The 15580-nt window shown below is 34.0% G+C and overlaps 1 protein-coding gene across 1 annotated transcript; it reads left to right on the forward strand.

Annotated features, from left to right (window-relative positions):
• The first annotated feature begins 4482 nt into the window (after positions 1-4482).
• Positions 4483-6721, forward strand: LOC115978125 (transcription factor BEE 1-like). Its single transcript, XM_031100147.1, has 6 exons — positions 4483-4908; positions 5015-5131; positions 5278-5343; positions 5455-5523; positions 5634-5711; positions 6207-6721. Exons 1-6 carry the CDS (start codon positions 4519-4521, stop codon positions 6300-6302), a joined length of 816 nt encoding a protein of 271 aa, XP_030956007.1. The 5' UTR covers positions 4483-4518; the 3' UTR covers positions 6303-6721.
• The last annotated feature ends 8859 nt before the right edge of the window (positions 6722-15580 follow it).

Below are 15580 nucleotides of genomic sequence, written 5' to 3' on the forward strand. Positions count from 1 at the left end.
ATTGTTTAGCCCTATGTCCTGTGCACATTACACTAAAAGAGCCACTGATGTGCACATTATTTACACATCCCATGTGTAGCACAATAATTAAAGCAGTGTGCAGCCCGGCCCCATGTGGCCGTGTGGCCATCCCACCCCACCCTATTCAACAGACAAGCACGCCTAATGCCTGATGAGTGATGCCCTTGACAATCAGAAAATTTCACAATCACACATTACACTAGTCTAAGAGATAATATCTCACCAACACCAACACACTACACACACCAACATCAACAGATAAGATAAACTAATAAAGCCAAATTCAAAAAGTTATAAACAGACAAAACATTAATAAAGGTAAAGTTAGACTCACAGTTCAAAAGAGAGAGTTAGGCTTATTAAAGAATAAAGAGAGAGAGAGAGTTTTAGTCATTTTAGAATTTTCATTTCATTCAAATAGAGAGAGAGAGAGAGAGAGAGAGAGAGAGAGAGACAGTGCGAGACTGAGAGAGAGTTAGAGAGAAAAAAAGAAAGAGAAGTTAGCTTAGTAAAATGAAATACCTTGAGGGAGGGAGCGGCGTTGCTCTTGCTCTGAGGGACGATCTAGACTGGACCGATCCGATCTCCCTCTGGACTGGACCGATCTGATCTGGATTGGACTGGACCGGACGACGACAACGATCTCCGTCTATTGGCTTGAGGCTCAAGCAATGAGCTCCGTTTGGTCTGGACTGGACTGGACTAGACGACAACGATCTAGGCTAGACCGATCCAATCTTCGTCTGTTGGCTTGAGGCTCAAGTGGCATTGCTCTTGCTTTGAGGGACTAAGGCATTGCTGTCTTTAGGTTTGCTTTGGGAATTTTTATTTATTTATTTATTTTTATTTTTTTTATAAAGCCTTAAGTGATTTCTGATTTGGAAGTGATTTCTGATTTAGTGATTTGCTCTATATTGGGTTTTTTTTTTTTTTTGGAGAATCCGTGGTACCTCTGTAATCTGTTGGGCTTGCCGTGGGCTTGGCACAGTTACATTTCTTTTTTTTTTTTTGGCTTGAAAGTAGAGCAAATAAATTTTTTTTTTTTTTTTTTTTAATTTGAGGGTGTTCCTAATTTTGTGATTGAGGGTGTTCCTACTACAGAGCAAATATAAAAAAAAATTTAACTATTATATATAAATTTTTTTTTTCAGGTTTTTTTTTCAGCTCAGGGTGTTCTTAGGAACACCCTGAGCTATACGTGGCGTCGCCACTGCTGATCATATGATTTGCCCTTGTTTTCATTCTCTAGTGTGTTTTCTCTACTATTGGGTGACACACAAATTGAAGAGCAATTGGGTTAGACTAGTCATCAACCCACTCCCACCACCACAAGAGGATGATATAGCTAAGGAGGTGTTTGGGCTTGTAGTCTCTCTTTTATTTCTTTCCATGTCTGACTAGTCATCAACCCACTCCCATCAGCACCAGAGGATGTCAACCCACTCCTACCACCACTAGAGGATGATATAGCTGAGGAGGTGTTTGGGCTTGTAGTCTCTCTTTTATTTCTTTCCATGTCTTTATACATAAAAACATTAATGGTCAAATATTTATATTGTGTCTTTATACTATTTATATTGCAAAATTTTAAGATGAACAAAGATTAATTACTATTTTATATGTAAATGTATTTGATTAAATAGTAAATAATATCTTTTAATACAAAATTCGATATGCTTGTTGAGTAAAATTAAAAAAAGTGTAAAAAAATAGTAAAAAAAAATGAGTGATATAATATTAATAAAAAAATTACCCCTGTAAATGATTATGAGAGAGAGACATAAAAATAAATTCATCTACCAGTTAATACAAGATGATGATTTGATACTTTAACATAACGTAAATGTAATTGTTTGGTGGGTTCTATTTAGCTCAATTGGTAAAGTCTCTGATGGTTGAATAAGAGATCTGAGATTCAAACATCGTCAAGACCAAAAATTGATTGGTATTTTGGTCTGATAATAAAAATTATTGATAAGAGCCAAAAGTTAATACAACAAACCATTTAGGTACTTGAAATCATTTTAAAGAGAATTCTCATTAAATCATCAGCTTGTGTTAAAACCATACAAAAGCATCAAATAGATAAATATAGTTTTGTTTTTCCCTTATGTTTCAATGAGTTTTTATTATGAACAAACCTTTTTAAATGAGATTAGTAAAATTGGTCAACGTGGCAAAAGTATATGTAAAGGTTGTTTTTGTTGCTACCCAAAACAAAAAGGAAAGCCCAATACCCATGGGCCGCTGAATAAGGAATAAGAAGCCAGCAAGGATCAAGGGAAGGTCACGAAGGCCCATGCAAAATCGACCACCTTACAAAAAAACCCTAAAAGAAAGAAGAAAAATGATTGGAGCACAAGATTTTTTACAATTAATTGTCACAATTGTGATGTGACAGAGTGTAATTGGTGAAAAAAAATTAAATATTGTGCCCAAAATATGAGTGTATGGAATCTTGTAACTCAATTAGTACTTTCTAGCGTTTTCAATCGAGATATTTAGGGTTCAAATCTTCTATCTTCCAACTACTAAATTATCAAGAAAATGAAAAAAAAATTCAGCTGATAATAATAATACCCTCAGTAGAATTGCAGAAAAGCCTCTATTGACAATGAAGCCTCTATAATTGCTTGGTACATCTAATTTGGAAACATTTATGTCAATAAATCCGATAATCTTCATTTCAGCCTTTTCTAACTGATAATGTTTTTCATTTTTTTTGAGACCTTTTAACTAATAATAATGTTGATTCTCAATAATAATAATGTCGAAACAAATCTAGTTTATTGTCAGACGAGATTTATCCATTAAAAAATCAAGTTAGAGCTTTACTAATGAAATATCACTTCCTGCATTCTTGAAATTAATCGCAAATTTATCATTCATTCATTGTCTGGGAACACATTCTATGTCAATCCAAATTTAGCCCTCTTAAGTACGCAAAACAACTTCTCTCTCTCAAAAAAAAAAAAAAAAAAAAAAAAAAAGGTACATTAAACAACCACAGTCCATTGAGACGTACTTTTGCCCACTGGGCCACTATATACAAAGTCCTAATTACAGGGAGGGAGTCTCTGACCATTTTTTTTTTTTTTTTTAAATTAACCTTTTAGTCTTATTTAACAGAATCTCTGGTTTGGCTAAGCATGTGTGGAGATTGACTTAAAATTCTGAAAATTATGAGAATTATCATTGACATCAAATAAGTTAGCTTTTCGTTCTTGGATACAAATAGAAAATAGAAAAGAAAAGAAAGCTTTGCTCCATTGTGTTAGTTCATCACCCTTCCTTGTTTTGATGAAATTTCATCATGCTTCCTAAACATGGTTGTCTAACGTTTTTGTACGTATAGAAAGCATTAAAATGAGAAAGAATCACTCAGAATATACTAAAATCATAAATGCTAAATCGTTACAAGAAAATTTCAAACCAAATTTATCCCACTTGAGTACTAATCATTATGCCAGTTTTTTCAACATTCATAGATTTCTCTAGATCAGGCTCTGACGTTGATTGACATGGAGGCTTATAAATGTTTGTTTCCAATACCCCCATCAAGAAGATGTTGTGATCTATGAAGAATGGATATTAGACTGTTAAATTCTCTGTTTACTTCTTTTGAGTGCGATTAGTCAATGAAGAGGGCCATAGACCAAACAGTACCATGACTCCTTTTTTAGGAATGCCTAGTATGAGGTCCAGAACTATCAGCAAAGATGGCTTTATACAGCTTGTCACCACTCACCTGTATGAAAATGCCTAATTTTGACAATTATGTGCAGGAAAAAAAACAAAACAAAAAAACTCAGCTCCAATAATCCTACACAAAAGTGAAAAATTCTTTTCCATCAAATTTATAAATGGCACTTCTTTCGCAAGAAACCAACAAGCCTAAAGGTCATGCGTTTGAGTTCTGACTAGATCTAGCCTAGTCTAGTTAGATAGGGATTATCTTGACTGAAAATATTAGTCCAAGGTAACCTGGCCAGACCGAGGGGAAGAAATTCCTGACAAATGAAATTGAGGACAAAAAGAGCAACTCCATGTATTGTTTCTTATCTTCCTCATTACTTTCCATACTTTATCAAATTCTTTTAGCAAAGAGGTGTGGAAAAATTAAAAAGAAAGAAAAATAAAGCACTTTATAGTATATTCCAATATATCATCTCAACTCCAAAAACATATTGGATCACGTAGCTGGATACATGTATATCCTCAGCAGGGTCCCTACCAGTGGACATCAGCTTCAGAAAATGAAACCGCCACTTGGGATTCCCATGTGCTTTTATTTTATTTTATTTTTATATATTACTTAAGTGTAAAGGAAAACATAATTACACTGATACCCACATGGTAATAAACCAGACCCAAATTAGACATTTTAACACAATACTGATTGCTACTATATAGCTATAAATTGCACTCTTGAATTCTATAATCTAAACATCATTGAGGTCTCAAATAATTCTATTATATTGTCTGACTATATGAGTCATGTCTGATTTTCAAGAACAGTTGCAATATTTTAAGCCCTCTATTCCTTCCTCAGAAATAACTAGAGATATCAACATGATGAACCAGTTAGTGCAGCCAAATGCAAGCATTATGGGGAATTTCAGTATTACAGACTTAACTGTGGATGATTTCTTGAGTTTCCAACAACTTGAATGTCAGTCAGGCATGGCTCAAAATCTTCCTGGTACTTCACATTCCAACAGCCTCAATGAACTGCCAATTGTCTATGCTATCACTTCAACAAGAGATGTTTTTCATGAAAGCAAGAAGAGAAAAGTAATGGAACTATCAACAAGCAGCTCAGAAAGCATTTCTTTAGCTGCTTCTGGAGATGACTTGAAAGATAACAATAGTTCTACAAAAAAGAATGTTTGTGTCATTTTTTTGTTTTGATTGTCTTTCCTTTCTAATACAACTTTAAACCTTTTCTTTCTACAAAAAAGCTGAGTTTATAATTTATTTTTGATGTTTGCAGAGCTTAAGAAAAGGAAAGAAAAGGAGCAGTGAGAAGGAACGTGACAAACAAGGGGAAGTTGTTCATGTTAGAGCCAAAAGAGGTCAAGCTACTGATACTCACAGTTTAGCAGAAAGGGTATATTTGCATGTTATTGAATATATATATTTACTAATTAAATAAATAGATATTGATTATAATCTATTGTTCTTCATATCAATATAAATAAATTTATATATGGATGTCGTTGAGAAGTTGAAATACATTACCCTTCTTTGGATCAGGTGAGAAGACAGAAAATCAGTTACAAGTTGAGATGTTTACAAGAACTTGTTCCTGGATGTCATAAGGTACATACAATTAATTATTTTTGTTATTTTGTGTGTGTGTGTGTGTGTGTGTGCAAGTATATGTGCGTATCTTTGTGTGTTCTTTATATAACATGACCTGGAAATTCACAGGCAATGGGCATGGCAGTGATGTTGGACGAAATTATCAATTATGTCCATTCATTGAAGAATCAAGTTGAGGTAATTAAGTTGAAAATAAAGAGAAGGTGTAAACATGATGATGCTGTTGTCTTAATGTTTAAATCACTAGCTATTAAAAAAAAAATTTCTCTTTTCTTCCTGAAATTCAGTTTCTTTCCATGGAGCTTGCGACTGCATGTTCTTCCTATAACTTGATCTTGGAAACTGGAGCTACTGAAAAAGCACAGGTACTATATCAACAGAATGACATATTTGCTACAAAATTTTATTTGACCAGTTTATGTGGGACTAACAGTTAAAACATTGCTGTTCGGGTGCTTATTTTGTTTCAAGAATAACGTAAAAGTCTTACAATCTGGGAAATGAACTACTCAATGTAACAGTCAATAGTGATTTCAACTTGCCTATTTCAATAATTTAGAGTCTATTTGCCATTTCTCTCTTTTAACTTACTTACTTCTTCCTAAAAAAAAAATAAATAAAACTTATTTACTTAGATACAATTTTTTTTTTAATGTACAAATATATTTTAACAAACATTTATCAAATAAGAAATCAGCAAAAAGTTGAATCCAAACGCACACCTAAATATAATTTCCACACTGTTTTATGTACATATGCATATAGTTGTAGACAGATATGAAGGCATGCAAATTAAATCTATGTGTTCATGTCTAAGTGTTTGGCTTTAAGATGGTAGTGTTTAATGTTTGATGGTGCAGGGGACTAATTCTTTAAATCAGTCACATGGGATGGAGAACTTGGTGAGGGACCGATATGGAGAGCAAAATTGCTTGCACTCTACATGGCCCCTTTGAATGCATTTTTGGCCCTTACTCCAGCAGTTGCTACAAACACACATGAATATGTTCCCCATCTCTCACACCCACAAATCAAGTCTGTTCCCATTTACTAGGCAAACATGCTATTGATTTTTGCATCTTTTTTTCGTAGGACTAAGAACAAAACTACAAAAAAAAATCTGTAATATCTCTCTCTCTCTTCTTGTCAATTTGTAAGGGCTGAATATCCATATAGTTTTGACTGTCTAAAAGTATACACTATGTATTGTGGTTCTTAGCATATCCTATGTATCACTCACTGTTGCCATGTTGGCAAGAGCAGTTAGAGCACAAACTGGTTTCGGTGGGTGGGACCTGGACCTGAAATATTGCTTGTAAGTCTTGTGTTTGTTGACAAGTTAACATGGCGATATTATAATATTATTTCGACAACTTTGCGACCAGTACTGATCGAACCTATAGTACTCAATTCAATCTGTTATTTCTTGGTGTGGAAGGGAAAGAGAAAAAATTCCCAAGTGTTCAAAATATCTACTAATCATTGTATGGACTTGCCTGATTACATAATCTTGGATATTTTCTGATCATTAAGGACACATAAATTATTAATTTACCATTTAAGCATGTGCAGGTTAAGTTATTCATGCTTCCACTCATTGGATGTCTCTCCTCATCCCTTGGATAAGCTGTTGCTCTAAACTCTTAAATATATATCTTGTGAAAACTTTAACATAAAAATTTAAAAAAACAAAAACAAAAGCTATTGTTATAATTCAACCCTAACTATTTACATTATATCCACGACTTAACAAGTTATAAGGCATCATTCTCATTCAATTGGACTGATCGTTATGGTGAATTCATATTTATATTGAGTTCTATACCATTTGAAAATAGTAAGTTAATTGTCCATTAATCACATGCATTTTGAATATAAAATTTAAACCAATATGACTGATTGATCCACTACTCCACTCTATGATTTACTCATAACAATCAATACCTTAATTTACTCTTCATGTTATAGATAGTGAATTATACTTTCCAACACATCTTCTCAAATTTGTACACAAAAATCATTGTTTAAAATGAGTCCAAATCTTGAAATTGTTTTCAAAATTAGCTTTCACTGCTCGTGTGCAAGGAAAACAACTAACAAAGGCAAAGCTTGATTTATGAACTAAGGTACTTGATGTGGAATAAACAACACAAACTTTTCTTGAATAGGAAGATCGTCAGAAGTCAACTCATAAGAAATTGTAGTAAGGATCAAAATTCATCGATTTTGGTCATGATCTACACTACTTTTTGGGAAAATTCCTCTATGTAGACTTCCATTAAGTTAAATTTGCTATTTATGGTAAATTTTATTTTTGTTATAATTTTTTAAGGGTAAAATGCCTTAACACCTCCTGAACTTTAGGGTTGTTGCACTTAAACCCCTTGAACTTTTATTTTTGCCAATTTAATACATAAACTTTAGTACCATAGAAATAGACCCCCCCCCCCCTAAATTTTATTTTAGCTAATTCAATACATAAACTTTGATACTGTACCAATAGTCCCCCTAAACTTTTATGTTGTTGTAGTAAGACCCCTTCATTTTAGTTTTCTCTTTCCCCATAATAATTTGGTACAAAAATAGGATAAATTGGGGGGGGGGGGGGAATTAAAGGATCTTATGATTACATTATCAAAGTTTATGGACTGCATTGGTGAAAGATAAAGTTAAGGGGGTTTATTTGCTGTGCGCAGTACAAAAGTTTATGTTCTAAATTCGCTAAAATAAAAGTTTAGGAGTGTAAATACAACTAAACTAAAGTTTAGGAGTTGTCAAGACATTTTTTTTTTTTTTTTTGAGAAAGACACATGACTGAAACACACACACATGCTTCCCCATTAAAAAAGTAATATTTTTAATTAATATAAGAAGAGGAAAATGAGTGAAGAGATTGAGGTAAACTCAAATTTGAGAAAGTAGAACACAAATATTAATGTAGTCATATCTTAATAGCCTACATCCACGACACGCGAAATTTAAAAGGTTAGAATCTTTTCTTTCACTTGCATTAATAACACACTATGATAAGCTCGTATTTGTAATGAGATTTATACAATGTGAAGATAGAAAGTCAAATAGTTGATAGTTCCACGGTTTGCTCCTTAACCATTCTTTGCATATAAGCTATTGTGATCCTTTTGACTTTTGGAGTTTTTATAATTTATACAACTCCATTTACATTGAAAATTAAATGAAAGGTTACAATTTTGACAGTTTATCAATACTCAAACAAACATAAATTAGTATAGGTATTCATTGAAAATATTGACAATATCAAGAGTCTTGTAACTTAACTGGTATCTCTTGATGTTTCTAACAGAAACATCCTGATTCTGATTTCAAATCCCCCATTCGCAACTATCAATGCATAAGAAAAGAAAAGAAAAATTGTGATGAGATGGTTAAACTTTTTTTTTTTTTTTTTGAAATGGAAATGTGGATTTCATTCAACAAGCGAAATTGAAATACAACTGAGGGAAAGTACTCTGCTAGCAAGGCAGAATTAAGGAAGGTCTTGATAGCGAAGTTGCTGGTGCAGAGGAGGGGGCATTCCCTTCCAAGCTTGTGAGGTTCCAAAAGACCTTGCAAAAGTAGCAAGGTCATGAGCGTCTTTGTTATAGTCCCTTTTCAGATGCTGCAATTTCCAAATGCAAAAGTGGTCAAGGGAGATGAGGATTCCCTAGAGGATGTGGCCAAATTCCCCACCAAACTTCTTAGAGTTAATGAACTAGACTATGGACAGGGCATCAGATTCTATGATGATCCTAAAGACTTGCAGTTCCTGGGCGAGCAACATGCCATTCTCGAAGGCAATGGCTTCAATGGTTTCGATAGGGTGAGACGCTTGCAGAGATTTACACATGGTAGCAGCAATATGACCATTGGAGTCATGAATAATAACACCAATGCTGGAGGGTCTACCATCATCAGAGGAGGTTCCATCCACATTTATCTTGTGGTAACCAGGTGGGGGAGGGGTCCAAGAGGAGGCTTGGGTCTTTGGAGGAATTGTTGCAGAGATTGCGCCTTTGTAGTCTTTAGCTAATCTGATGGCAGAGTCCCAAATTTGATGAGGGAGTGAGGATGTTGATTCATGGACTATTTGGTTGCGATTGTGCCAGCTGAGCCAGGCTGTGACCAGGAAGGCTTTTAGATCCTGTGTAGAGCTATTGGACATGAGCTGGAGGGCTAGGTCTGAGAAGTCCCAAGAGCTGTCTATAAGGTTGATGGGGCAATTTTGCTAGTAGCCCCAGATAGATTTGGGAATGTCACAATGGAAGAGGGCGTGTGTGGTGCTTTCAAGGCATTGATCGCAGGCAGGGTAGTAGCCATTTGTGTTCACTCCCCTGATTCTAAGGTTTTGCATCATTGGTAGAGCACGGGTTGCCATAAGAGCTTTCTCCTCCATGAGATGGTTCTATTATTGTGAGTGCAGTGTAGTAGGCGCTTTTGACAGTGAATTCCCCTCGCTTGTTACCAATCCAGATTATTTTATCTTCAGGGAGGGAGTAGCTGATTGGTATGTTTAGGATAGTATTGGCATCAAAAGGAAGGAAGGTTCTTCTTACCAAGTCAGCTTTCCATCTCCTTGTGTCTGGATCAATGAGAGCAGATACCATGGGGAAGTCATCAAAGTGGTGCAGAAGAGGGGAGATGACTTTGTAAGTGGATGGAGTTGGCATCCATCTGTCTTCCCATATGTGTATCATTTTGCCATTCCTAACATGCCATCTGGTGCCCTTTTTAATGACCTCAATGCTACTGTGGATACTTCGCGATGCATATGAAGGGTTGCAGCCAAGCTTGGAGTTGAGAAAATCCGAAGAAGAGAAATATTTGGCTCTGTATATCCTTGAGATGATAGAATTCAGATTGTTTAGGATCCTTTAGGCTTGCTTGGCTAGCATGGCAAGATTGAAAGCTTAGAGGTTCCTAAATCCCATTCCCCTCTCAAATTTGGATTTGCACATCTTTTTCCATGCAACCTAGGCGATTTTTGCTTCTTGTTGCTTTTGACCCAACCAGAAGTTCCTCATCATGCCCTTAAGGTCTTCACAGAGTCCCTTTGGGAGGAGGAAGCAGCTCATGGAATAGGTAGGGACAACTTGTGCAATGACTTTAATGAGAATTTCCTTGCCCCCTAGACAGAACATCTTTTCTTTCCAGCCAGACAGTTTTTTACCAACCCTTTCTTTAATTTCAGCAAAGATTGCATTTTTGGACTTTCCAATGATGGATGGCAACCTGAGATATTTAATGTGACAGGAACCTTGCATAGGTCCAAGGATCGAGCATCTCATCTTTAGTTTCTTGAGGGGTGTTCTGGCTGAAGAAAATGGATGACTTGTCAATGTTAATCTTCTGTCCAGAGGCTGCTTCATACTTTCTGAGGATCTCAGTTAATATGTGGCACTTTTGGCTGTTGGCTTTGCAGAAGAGTAAGCTGTCGTTAGCAGAGAATAGGTGAGTGACATAGGGGCATCCTCTACATATGGAAATTCCATTCAACTCCTTAGATCTAGTTGCATAGTGGATGAGGGAGGAAGATGCTTCTGCACACATAAGAAAGAGATAAGGAGAAAGGGGGTCTCCTTGCCGAAGTCCCCTCGAAGGAGTAATGCAGCCATGAGTAGAGCCATTAATAATGATGGAGTACGAGACAGTAGTAATGCAATGCATGATTAGACTTATCCATTTTTCATGGAAGCCAAGCTTTTCCATAGCAGCCTCAATGAAGCACCATTCTACTCTGTCAAAGGCTTTGCTCGTATCAAGTTTCACAGTCATTGAGCAATCCATCCCAATTCTCTTATTGTTAAGGTAGTGCATAATTTCAAAGGCAGTGAGGACATTGTCAATGATTAAGCGTTCGAAAAGAAATGCACTCTGATTCTCTGATATGATATGGAGAAGGATGGCCTTGAGCTGATTTGCAAGAACTTTGACAATGATTTTGTACACCACATTACTAAGACTGATGGGTCTGAACTCAGTCATTTTAGTGGGTAGCTTTGTTTTGGGTATAAGGGTGATGTTGGTTAAACCAACCTTTTAATAATGAATGATTATAATATTAAAGTTTCCATATTGGAGTTACCCACTTTAACTCTATAAGGATCCTGATAGGCTGATCCCACGGATAGTGTTTTATTTCTTTTTATTTCCTTTTGCTTTTGTGTTTGTTTGTGATGTGATTGACTTTTCCAAGCAATATTTGTTATAAATAAATGCTAAAAAAATATCTCAAATGTCGATCAATGGGAGGAACATCACCATTCAATTAAATTGCTTCATCATGAAGGTTTGTAATATCTAAATCATAACAACATCCAGTAACAACATCCAGAAATATAATAAGTTTTTTTTCTTTGGAAATTAAGCCATGAATATCTGTTTGTAAAATAATTGTTTGGTCTTTAGTACTATTTCACATAACCAATGACTTCATCAGATGGAAAGGTGCAGTATACATTTGATGAACAACCAGCTTTCAGCCTTTAACACAAAGTTAGTCTTCCGACAGCCAACAAGGATAATAAATGAATAGGTTAGGAAGGTGTCCCACAATACAAATGGATAAATAGAATCTAATGGATTTTGCCAATTCAATAGTGAAATGATTGAAAATGAAGGAATATAGTATAGTTTTTGGAACAATTTAAAGCAGATGCATTGCATCCAAAGGTATTAAGATTGAGAGAGAAATGGGCCATGTTATGCTCACAAGAGAATGGAACAAGGTGGGTTCTCAAATTTCTTTCATTAAAAGGCTATTGAACTTTTGAAGTTTGTAAAATTTAAAATGATCTTTTTCTTTGACTCTTTTTTTACCATTTTTCACTTGGCATTTTGTAAGTTCATGCACTATGAATAGGGAATTAGTCGAGTACTGAGGGCATTTCGATTCAAATGAAATAAAAGAAATAAAAAATAAGAATGATTATTGAAAAGTTTGATGATACATGTATTGGTGTTGATCATCAAGCACTGAATACGACAAGTAGTCATTTCAACTTTGCATAAAATGAGCAATATCAATTATCAAGGACAAATAATGTTAAAAGTTCTTTTGTAATTTATTAAGATCGGCAAATTGTGATTGAAATAGTATAAATTTTACATGAGCTCATCATTAATTTCATTCCAATCATGACAAACTACGTTAAACAATTATTGTGTCTCTAAATTTATATATATAAAAAAGAAAGTCCTATACCTGCAAGCTATCACAGGAAAGAAAAGAAAAATAAAATCCCTTTTATACACCATGCATGATATGAGTATTGTATAAAAAAGCAGTGCAACTCATCAAAAATAAAAAAGCAGTGCAGGACAAGGACTGAATTGACTTCTTTTGTATGAGATATAAATTGGAAGACTCTGGAGTCTGGATATAAGCACTTATGTGTGTATGTGTGTGTCAATGTCAATGTCTGTGTCTGTGTAGTCACTGTACTGTATGTGTTGACCCATGTCTAGGTGCAAGTGAACACAAGGACATAGAAATGACTCATTGGAAAAATGTGTGTCCCCACTACTTTTGAACATAATCCATTCATTGATCCTTATGTCTGTACGGTAATTGGCTCAGATGATGTAAATAGGTACTTCTTACTTCTTAGTAATGGTCTTGGTTTGAGGCTCAGGCTTGCATAATGCACAGATTTTCCTCCACATGTTTAACAACCTTTAATGAATATAGGATTTTGCTAATGTGTATTTTAAAGGAACACAATAATTTTTATTTTTGAAAAAAAAAATTTTAAAAATTAAAAAAGTATTGACGATTTTTTTAATTTTTGAGAAAATGTTTCCAAAAATGATAAGACACACATTAACCAAATCCATAACTATATAAGCACAGTTTTTTTACTATTTTATTTTTGAGTACATGCATGATATTTTTTTCCCAACTTTGTAGTGTGGATCATACAAATTTTTTTTAGTTACAGTAAGAGAGAGCAAGGATCTGAATCTGAATGTTTTTATAAAATACATTATAAAGTGTCAATTGAATTATAATACTCTTGAAATATACTATACATGATGATGCAAAAGATTTTCAAACTATTGGAACCTTTATTAAGTTGGCCCATCCTAAATTACTTTAAAAAGTTTTTTATTTGTTCATTAGTGGAATGATTACTTTGCACGTCAAATTAGTATTTTCTTTGTAATAAGGGTCAGGACTTAAGACCCTTTTTGAAAAAAAAAAAAAAGGACTTAAGACCCTTGTAGGCTAGCTCAGTGACGAGAACCAATGTTAAATTCATTCTCCTCCACTTATAGTAATAATTTGTAATTAAAAAATGAAAATGATTTATAAAATAAGTCAGCTTATATATAGATTTTTAAAGACTTTTTGTATTAGATACATTTGTATTATACACTTTTTTTTTAAGTAAAAAAAGTCTATGGATTTAAACTATCCTAAAGGGATACTAAGAAATAAAGCCACAGAAAATAGAACCTACCACTAGCACGTGTAGAGTAATTGTATCACATTTTAACTAACCAAGCTCAAAATTAACCCATATTAGTTATGTAAAGTTGTGTAAAAATACACGATTACTACAGTAATGGTGTAAATTTATACTGACGCTATTCATTTTGCATTTAGTTTTTTATTCTTTATTTATGTATTTCAATGATGAAAGAAGAGAGTGGATGGTAGTTGTTATGTGCGAAGAAGAGAAACAATTAAAAAATTAATAAAAATTAATATTTTAATGAAATGTAATGTAAAATAGATAATTTGATGTGATGTTTTCTGAAAAGTAAGTATGTAAAATAGAAAAAGTAGATTCTTATACTAAAATAGACATGAATTTTTCACGAGTTGATACAAATGCTCTAGAAGAAAAATGAAAAAAAAGGCAAGGGGGATAGAATCAAAATCAGAATGGTTTAGCTATGCTTATCCATAAAATAAAAAAATTATAACGTCACTATCAAAATTGTTGGGTCAATATGAGAAGGCAAGCAAACAGAAATTTGGGCCAATCAACTTAGATTAAAATATAGACGGGAGTCAAGCCTACCATTAGCTCCAATACAAAAATGGAGGCTAGTGATGCATCGTCAAGAACCACTCAAAGATACTTACATTCACAAAAAAGAAGACATTGATTAAAATTTTTTTTTCCTTAATTACAATTACAATACAACAAAATGAGGAAAGAAGAAGGAGGTGGTGAATGGAAGAGAGAGAGATGGACCACTTCGTATTACCCCACACACACAATAACAACCTTTTAAATATGCTGTTTTTAATAAATCAAAAGCTTGGACTCAAGTTAGAGGTATAAATCAGATTAACGAATGGCTTTAGGATAAGACTTTATAATAGGTGAGGGGCATGTCTAATATCCAAGCTTAAGCTAAGATAGAGAACCTACTCTAGCTAATCTAAGTGTATATGTGTATGAACCTCTCTTCTAGAGATTTGAACCTTGGCCCTTACCATCCTATCCACAAGAATTTGTATTTGTGGAGTGTCCATCACACCAAGAATATACAGTAGCAAAAACCTTGTTACTTAGCATTTAATGAGGTTCAAAATACTTTTCATAGTTTAAGGTAATTAGTCTAAACTTTTGGCAAATACATGGTGGGCTTTCATGGTTTCAAAGTGTGTGTTCTTTTATGTGTGTTGTGGCATGTACATTGTCTCATGAATTTTGCGAGTGTTTCAAGCCTACTTGGCAAAATTGATCTCTTAACTCTTAAGCCAATGGATAAGCTCAAAATGGAGCCTCTTTGCCCTCCATATCACACAGACACACACCTTAAAATTTTCCCATTAAAGATTACATGGGCTTACGACATGTGAAAATAATAAAAAAAGACACTACAAAATATTAGGCCCAACATCGTTGTGCTTTGCGATGTGTGGGTCTTGGGATGCATTAACAAAGATGGAATGAATTTACAAGTTAATGGATGAATAATTTATTTCTTAATTTTGACATTTTACATTGTAAATCCATCTTGAAATATGAGGTTAATTGTAAAAAAGTTACATTTAGGGTAGATATTTCAAAATCACCCAATACATTAACATGAATAACGATAACCCCAATTAACCCAAACTAGTCGCTAACTCGTGCGATGCACGAGAAAACTATTGAAAATGAGATTTTAAAAAAGAAAAATTTATTAATTTTAGTTTATATTGAATATTTATTTATGGTAGTTTAAAATATTATTTCAAATCTTCATTTCATTTTAT

This window comes from Quercus lobata, chromosome 2 (assembly GCF_001633185.2).
Source record: "Quercus lobata isolate SW786 chromosome 2, ValleyOak3.0 Primary Assembly, whole genome shotgun sequence".
Lineage (NCBI taxonomy): Eukaryota > Viridiplantae > Streptophyta > Magnoliopsida > Fagales > Fagaceae > Quercus > Quercus lobata.